This window comes from Ictalurus furcatus, chromosome 26 (genome assembly GCF_023375685.1).
Source record: "Ictalurus furcatus strain D&B chromosome 26, Billie_1.0, whole genome shotgun sequence".
NCBI classification, from domain to species: domain Eukaryota; kingdom Metazoa; phylum Chordata; class Actinopteri; order Siluriformes; family Ictaluridae; genus Ictalurus; species Ictalurus furcatus.
The window spans coordinates 19962199-19971000 of NC_071280.1; the positions used below are offsets into that span (position 1 = coordinate 19962199).

General features: G+C 44.1%; 2 protein-coding genes across 9 annotated transcripts in view; one reads left to right on the plus strand and one right to left on the minus strand.

Annotated features, from left to right (window-relative positions):
- The window catches only part of eri2 (ERI1 exoribonuclease family member 2), a 6233-nt gene extending 3961 nt beyond the window's left edge, over positions 1–2272 (plus strand). For all 8 annotated transcript variants that reach the window (XM_053616296.1, XM_053616295.1, XM_053616294.1 and 5 more), the window contains one exon: positions 1–2272. This exon is cut by the window's left edge. In XM_053616296.1, coding sequence (XP_053472271.1) covers positions 1–1110 — 1110 coding nt within the window. In that variant the 3' untranslated portion in view covers positions 1111–2272.
- Positions 2273–3603: 1331 nt separating this feature from the next.
- On the minus strand, positions 3604–6266 carry LOC128601848 (macrophage mannose receptor 1-like). Its single transcript, XM_053615243.1, has 5 exons — positions 6235–6266; positions 5814–5873; positions 4534–4884; positions 4109–4444; positions 3604–3974 (listed from the first exon to the last, which is right to left on the minus strand). Exons 2-5 carry the CDS (start codon positions 5845–5847, stop codon positions 3604–3606), a joined length of 1092 nt encoding a protein of 363 aa, XP_053471218.1. The 5' UTR covers positions 5848–5873; positions 6235–6266.
- Positions 6267–8802: the final 2536 nt, after the last annotated feature.

The window sequence follows — 8802 nt, forward strand, 5'->3', positions numbered from 1 at the left end:
AACAAGTGGGAAGAGAAGCAGCCGACACACACCGGCGACACACACACAGGGTTACACGCTGTGACATCATCACACACGAGTGTGTGTCAGAGTCTGGTGTCCCTGCACACCGTCCTGTCCTCCATCACCACCCCGCTGCACACACTGACCGTCACACACGCGTCACGCCCGGACACACCCCTTACACATGGGTCATGCCTGGACACGCCAGTGTCTGATTGGCCGGAGGACTTTGTGTTGACGGAATTCGGGGAGTCTGGTTCCTATGACGACGTGATAGAGGACTTCTCTGAAAACGTGCCCCATGACTCCGCCTCTCATGTGTGTAAGACAAAGCCACGCCCACTTAACTCCAACCCCCCTTGTTCAAATAAAGACCCAATCAGATCTCTGAAAGGATTCGGCACAAGGACAACTCCCACAATCCCTTTCTCCATTTACAATGACCAATCACATCAGTCCTCCTCCTCCTCCTCCTCCTCCTCCTCCTGTTCAGTGTTTCATGCTCCTTCCTCCGATCTGTCATCAACAGTCAACCAATCAGCTCGGCCCGCCGTCGCCGTCAACCAATCAGCTTGCTCCTCTATCCCTATAAACCAGTCAAAACTCTCCTCTGTCTCTGTTAACCAATCTGCTTGCTCCTATTATTCTATCAACCAATCACACAATTCCATCTCTCCCAACCAATCAGCTCTCTCATATATCTCCGTGAACCAATCCGCTCATTCCTCCTTTTCTATCAACCAAACCCGACCTTCTTGCTCTGTTAACCAATCATCACTCTCCTCCTCCTCTAAGCAGTTGCCCCTCCCACCTCCAAGGGGTGGGCTTAAGATCACGGCTCCGCTGTGTGATTGTGGGCGGCGGTCAAGGAGGTTGACTGTGTGTAATGGCGGACCGAACCATGGCCGGGCCTTCTACACCTGTGCGGGGAGGAGGAGCTCAGGCCCCGCCCCTCGCGACTCCACCCATCCAGGCTCCACCAATCGTATAAATGGGTGTGGCTTCTTTAAGTGGGAGTCGGCACTGATTAAGTCCTCAGCTGTCAGCAGAAACACTTCAGCGCTGGGCTCCAACCTGAGTACAGCGGCTTCCAGAAACTTCCGATGACTTCCTGTCTGTCTCATCCTAAACCTGTCTGTCTCTCACCCTAAACCTGTCTCACTCACTCCAAACCTGTCTGTCTGTCCCACCCTAAATCTGTTTCAATCACAGAACTGCCTCTCACCCTAAACCTGTCTCACCCTAAACCTGTCTGTCTCTCACCTAAACCTGTCTCACTCACTCCAAACCTGTCTGTCTGTCCCACCCTAAATCTGTTTCAATCACAGAACTGCCTCTCACCCTAAACCTGTCTCACCCTAAACCTGTCTGTCTCTCACCTAAACCTGTCTCACTCACTCCAAACCTGTCTGTCTGTCCCACCCTAAATCTGTTTCAATCACAGAACTGTCTCTCACCCTAAACCTGTCTCACCCTAAACCTGTCTGTCTCTCACCTAAACCTGTCTCACTCACTCCAAACCTGTCTGTCTGTCCCACCCTAAATCTGTTTCAATCACAGAACTGTCTCTCACCCTAAACCTGTCTGTCTCTCACCTAAACCTGTTTCACTCACTTCAAACCTGTCTGTCCCACCCTAAATCTGTCTCACTCACAGAATTGTCTCTCACTCCAAACCTGTCTGTCTCACTCACTCTAAACCTGTCTCTCTCTCTACCTGTCTCACTGAATCAGGTGATTTCTGTGTGTGAAATGTGAGAAAATGTTCCTCTATACATTCGCTATAGGCAGCTGTGTGTGTGTGTGTGTGTGTGTGTGTGTGTGTGTGTAACATCAGAAACAGTTTACAGAGTTTGTTAAATGTAAAATCATGAATTTTTATAACTGTTTATTTTACTTTTTTATTTTTTAATAATATTTTTGTGATCATTTGGAATGAGATGTAAATTTATTTTGTGTAGTCATCAGTTTCTGCTCTAATCACTCAAATGAAAATCTAATAATAATGTACATGAATACTTTGTTTTCTTTTTTATGAATTTTTTATTAACATTCTGAGTATTTGCTCATTCATGTTCACTTTCGGTTATTTTTATATTTTATAGATTTTATATTTTAAATTGTAAATGTTAAACTTGCGGTAAATTGCCTTAAAGGTGTCTGTATTTTCAGTGTTGTGTGTGTGATGAATTAAAATGTTTTGTAATTGTTATATATTTGGATTATTTTTATTGTAAATGACCTTAAATTTAATAAAATTCAGATTTACACTCCGGGATTAATTAAAAGCCAACATATTTAATATATTTTCTGTTTAATTTATTTCACCTTTATTTCTGTCTTGTTGTGTTAAATTTGTAGGTGTTTACGGTTTATGGTGATTTGGGATGTTCTTCGTTGGTGAGCGTGGTCATGGACGAGTAAAACAGGGCGTACAGCTGTGTGTACGTAACTGTGATGAACAAATAAATAACATTAAATAAATGTATTCTCATGGACTAGATGAAAAAGAATAACAGCAAAAGAATATATCATATTAATTTATTCATCTTAAGTAACTGCTTTATCCTGGTCAGGGTTGTGGCTGATTCCGATACCTCAGTAGCGTCGCTCCTTGTTCAGTAAATGCTATACGTAAACACAAGGGGGCGTGAACGAGGGTGTGGGGAAAATGAGAAAGTTTGTTCTGGATAGCTGAATGAACTTTATATTATATTTGTACCGAAGGTAAATTAAATTAAGTTAGAGTTCATTTAAAAAAATAAAAATCTCAGCATCTTTGATGGAACCTTTTATTCTGTTTAACAGATAAATGACATGTGCAACATTACTGAAAAAACATTCAATACATCCCCTTTCATTCACATGAAATGGACATGAAACTTTAAAAGGATAAAATATCAGTAAATAATTGAATCGACATGCTACACTCGGTCTAAACCGAACCCCCAAACCCCCAAACCACCACGGCTACATCTGAAACTACAACGGGAAATTAACCTGCAGTAACACTCAACATTATCTATTAATAAACCATTCACACCTTCATATACCGAGAGAGAGAGAGAGAGAGAGAGAGAGAACAGGCAGTTAGTTCAGTATTAAATGGTTAGCGCTCTAGAACTCTTAAGGGTTCTTTGGCTGTCGTTAGGAGGGGAACCGTTAAAGTTCCTCTTTAGAACCATACAATAGAGGGATTTCCCTTTCAGAAAGAATTCAAAATAAAACACCTTTAGAAAGCAAAGAACCCATATCCAAAGAACCATTAATGTGTGTGTGTGTGTGTGTGTGTGTGTATGTGTGTGTGTGTGATGGAGAGCTAGGGATGCTCCGATCGATCAGCTGCCAATAATCACATTCTATGACTCGATCACTAGTCTCTAAATGTCACGAACCGATCACAGCTCGATGAGGTAAAACACATGATGACGTTAAACGTTAGCGCCGCAGTCACGTGATTACCAGCGTGGGATTATTACGAGGTCTCGAGAAACAATGAAAAATTTGCCGTTTGCCGTGTATTTTACTGTAAATAATATAACCAAGGCAATATCTGTGGTATTATTATGATCGGCCAATCGTGATCCTGATGGGAGCACCCCTATGGAGAGCATTTGATGAGACACAGAGCTTTATACCGAGACTGACAGTTCATATCTCTCCAGCTGAAGTCCTTCCGTGGATCGACGGCGCCGCAGTGCTGAGAGAGATGATGCTCGGGCTGTTTCCCTTCATCCCAGTAGGAGTACGGAAACACGGCCTTCCCATCGGCCCAGATCCAGAACCCAAAGAGTCGGCTCTGTCTAAGCCCCACCCACACAGGCTCAGAGACATCCCTCCTCCTGAGCTCAGACTCCACCTCTTTCTGTTCAGATTCAGAATCGATGCTCAGAAATGCAGTCCTGTTCCCGTCACGACAGTGATCCAGCGCTTCCTCCCAGCTCAGAGCCTCATCACTCACATGGATGGAAACTGATAGAGACAGAAAACCCCAAAAGGAGGAGGATGGTTTAGAGTGATATCAGAGACAGAGACTCACACCAGCTGTGTTCTAGTCATCATACAGAAGATTGCTGAGACAATTCTACTGTTAAGTCGTCACTTACTGTAGTAGCACAGAGGGTAGTGAAGATGATTACATGGATGTGATTCCCATTTCCCTCTTTTCAGTACCACACAGTCACTGGATGATGAATGAGGTTGACCACTCCCCCAGTTTCTGTAGGTGGAGTTTCCTCCATCGGTCCACTGCCAGTCATCACACAGCAGGCCGATCCAGAAGGACGTGGTGCTGTTTAACCCTTTAATCTTCACCTCTTCATTCTGCTGCTGATCTCTGATACTGACCAGGTCAGTGTATTTCCCCCTGCAGTAACTCTGAGCACCAGACCAGGTCTTATTCTCAAGGATTAGATGATAATTAGGAGTCTGTGAAGAAGCGTCTGTGGAAAGTGCATAAATATGATATTTCTATATTTATATATTACGTTTAGATTTAAATAGTTATATTGTGATTAGGTTACAAGGTTACCTTCTTCATAGCACATGAAATATCGCGTCCCTGTGCACTGAAGACTTTCCCATGAACCATCAGCCTTCATAGCAGCACAGTAGCTCGATGTCCCACAAACCCCTGCCAGATTTCTGAATGTTACAGGATCACCATTAGACCATTTCTCACTGAACACACTGCGATAGAGACCGATCCATCTCCAATACCCATAAGGCTTCATATTATACAGGTCAGTGTTGTCTTCATCAGAGTACACAGTGACGAGGTCGGTGTATTTTTCTCTGCAAGCTGCCCGAGCCGCAGTCTGAGTCATTTTACTCGGAATGATCTGGAACGTAGTGAGACGGCTGTGGACTGGAGGAGAAAAAGCTGTGGAAGAAATTTCTCCTGTTAATGAATCAGGACAGAGATGATGGAGGGAAATGTTTTTGTCCTGGTCTCTGTACCATTCAGTGTCAAGTTTTAGGGTGTGTGTGTGTAGTCATGTGTGTGTGTGTGTGTGTAGTCGTGTGTATGTATAGTCGTGTGTATGTATAGTCGTGTGTGTGTGTAGTCTTGTGTGTGTAGTCGTGTGTGTGTGTGTGTGTAGATGTGTCTGTGTGTGTAGTCGTATGTGTGTGTAGTCATGTGTGTGTGCCTGTAGTCGTGTGTGTGTGTGTGTGTGTGTGTGTGTGTGTGTAGTCGCGTGTGTGTGTAGTCGCGTGTGTGTGCGTGTGCCTGTAGTCGTGTGTGTGTAGTTTTGTGTGTGTGTGTGTAAATGGTAAATGGTGCACTTATATAGCGCTTTTATCCAAAGCGCTTTACACTGAGTCTCATTCACACACACACACACACACACACACACACACACACACACACACACCAACGATAGCAGAGATGCCATGCAAGGCACTAACTTGCCATCAGGAGCAACTTGGGGTTCAGTGTCTCGCCCAAGGACACTTCGGCATGTGGAGTCACGTGGAGTCGTGTGGAGTCACGTGGAGTCGTGTGGAGTCATGTGGGTCGGGAATCGAACCACCAACCCTACGATTAGTGGACGACCCGCTCTACCACCTGATCCACAGCCGCCCCACACAGTGTGTAGGGAGTTTAACTACAACGGTTCTGGAACGTTGATGGACAATCACACTGCTGAAATGGATTTAGATTTGTACAGGATCTTATCTGAGGTTCTGAAGAAATCAGTCCCGTGTGTTCTGACTCAGCAGACCGGAGCCGTTAATCCCATTCAGATTTTACTTTCACACTCAGAGCTCAGAGGACCTCAAGATTATAGATTACAGTTCAATATTTACCTGAGAGCAGGACCAACAGGAACATGGTTACCATGGTGACGCCAATGCTGAGGGGAGGCCCTGTGTGTTTCAAATCCAACATCAGCTCGTAATAATAATAATAATAATAACAATAATAATAATAACAATAAGAAGAAAAACAATAACAGTAATAATAATAATAATAATAAAGAGGACTTGTACCTGAAGAAGGGCTTGCTGTCAGAGAGATGTGTGCGTGCGTGTGTCTGTGTGTGTGTGTGCGTGTGTCTGTGTGTGTGTGTGCGTGTTTGTGTGTGTGTGTGTGCGTGTTTGTGTGCGTGTGCGTGTGCGTGTGTGTGTGCGTGTGTGTGCGTGTGTGTGCGTGTGTGAATGGATCAGTAATCAGTGATATGAGAAAGTGATCAGGTGAACAGATCCAGGTAAAGTGCTGCAGTCTTACCTGATGAGGTGATCGCTGCTGAATGGAGTCTTAATGTTCAAATCAATCCCCTTTAACATCATCACTGTGGTGATGTCACGTGATCAGGAAGGACAGGAGCTGATAAACAAATGCACCAGGATCAACAGGAAAAACATATATATTTAGAACCAGAGGGACTTTCACAGAGCGCAGAACAGTGCTGCTATTGTCCTAACACTGGGGCAGGTGGTGGTGATGAAGATGATGAAGATGATGAAGATGATAAATACAGTCGGGGGAACAGGTCACAGAAGCGGTGGTGAATGTTCTCAGATGAATAGTGATGACAGGTGAAAGTGTCTGAAGGAACTGAAGCTGATCCATTTGTCCTCCTCTGTGTTCTGTTCAACTGCCTGATGTTCTGCTCTCAGCTCATTGCACAGGATGGCCAGGGTTCAGTTTCCAGGTGTAGAATTTAATGATGAGGCTTAGACACTAACTGTGTTTCATAATCTTACAAAATGCTCCAGGCAGAACATTTCAGCTTCATGCAAATCTCCCAGTGAGTTCTCTCTCAGTTCCGCTCCTGAGTTCTGGAGAAGCTTCTACATTTGCCTCGTTTTGTTTATCAGCATTTCCTCCTGTCTCACTCTAAACCTGTCTCACTGGAAACCTGTCTCACTGGAAACCTGTCTCACTCTAAACCTGTCTTACTGGAAACCTGTCTCACTGTAAACCTCTCACTGTAAACCTGTCTCACTGTAAACCTGTCTCACTCTAAACCTGTCTCACTGTAAACCTCTCACTCTAAACCTGTCTCACTCTAAACCTGTCTTACTGTAAACCTGTTTCACTGGAAACCTCTCACTGTAAACCTGTCTCACTGGAAACCTGTCTCACTGGAAACCTCTCACTCTAAACCTGTCTCACTCTAAACCTGTCTTACTGTAAACCTGTCTCACTGTAAACCTCTCACTCTAAACCTGTCTCACTCTAAACCTGTCTTACTGTAAACCTGTCTCACTGTAAACCTCTCACTGTAAACCTGTCTCACTGGAAACCTGTCTCACTGGAAACCTCTCACTCTAAACCTGTCTTACTGTAAACCTGTCTCACTGTAAACCTCTCACTCTAAATCTGTCTCACTCTAAACCTGTCTCACTGTAAACCTCTCACTCTAAACCTGTCTCACTCTAAACCTGTCTTACTGTAAACTTCTCACTCTAAACCTGTCTCACTGTAAACCTGTCTCACTGTAAACCTCTCACTGTAAACCTGTCTCACTCTAAACCTGTCTCACTGGAAACCTGTCTCACTGGAAACCTCTCACTCTAAACCTGTCTCACTCTAAACCTGTCTCACTGTAAACCTGTCTTACTGTAAACCTGTCTCACTGTAAACCTCTCACTCTAAACCTGTCTCACTCTAAACCTGTCTCACTGTAAACCTCTCACTCTAAACCTGTCTCACTCTAAACCTGTCTCACTGTTAACCTCTCATTCTAAACCTGTCTCACTCTAAACCTGTCTCACTGTAAACCTGTCTCACTGGAAACCTGTCTCACTCTAAACCTGTCTTACTGGAAACCTGTCTCACTGTAAACCTCTCACTGTAAACCTGTCTCACTATAAACCTGTCTCACTCTAAACCTGTCTCACTGGAAACCTCTCACTCTAAACCTGTCTCACGCTAAACCTGTCTTACTGTAAACCTGTTTCACTGGAAACCTCTCACTGTAAACCTGTCTCACTGGAAACCTGTCTCACTGTAAACCTCTCACTCTAAACCTGTCTCACTCTAAACCTGTCTCACTGTAAACCTCTCACTCTAAACCTGTCTCACTCTAAACCTGTCTTACTGTAAACCTGTTTCACTGGAAACCTCTCACTGTAAACCTGTCTCACTGTAAACCTGTCTCACTGTAAACCTCTCACTCTAAACCTGTCTCACTCTAAACCTGTCTTACTGTAAACCTGTCTCACTGTAAACCTCTCACTCTAAACCTGTCTCACTCTAAACCTGTCTCACTGTAAACCTCTCACTCTAAACCTGTCTCACTCTAAACCTGTCTCACTGTTAACCTCTCATTCTAAACCTGTCTCACTCTAAACCTGTCTCACTGTAAACCTGTCTCACTGGAAACCTGTCTCACTCTAAACCTGTCTTACTGGAAACCTGTCTCACTGTAAACCTCTCACTGTAAACCTGTCTCACTATAAACCTGTCTCACTCTAAACCTGTCTCACTGGAAACCTCTCACTCTAAACCTGTCTCACGCTAAACCTGTCTTACTGTAAACCTGTTTCACTGGAAACCTCTCACTGTAAACCTGTCTCACTGGAAACCTGTCTCACTGTAAACCTCTCACTCTAAACCTGTCTCACTCTAAACCTGTCTTACTGTAAACCTGTCTCACTGTAAACCTCTCACTGTAAACCTGTCTCACTGTAAACCTGTCTCACTGGAAACCTCTCACTCTAAACCTGTCTCACTCTAAACCTGTCTCACTGTAAACCTGTCTCACTGGAAACCTCTCACTCTAAACCTGTCTCACTCTAAACCTGTCTTACTGTAAACTTCTCACTCTAAACCTGTCTCACTCTAAAC

Excerpts from the sequence above, each read along its gene's own strand:
- LOC128601848 (XM_053615243.1), bottom strand. The coding sequence starts at position 5,847 with ATGGTAACCATGTTCCTGTTGGTCCTGCTCTCAG. Across the intron at positions 4,885-5,813 it reads CCTGTTGGTCCTGCTCTCAG|CTTTTTCTCCTCCAGTCCAC; the intron begins GTAAATATTGAA and ends TTTCTTCCACAG. Across the intron at positions 3,975-4,108 it reads CTACCCTCTGTGCTACTACA|TTTCCATCCATGTGAGTGAT; the intron begins GTAAGTGACGAC and ends TGTCTCTATCAG.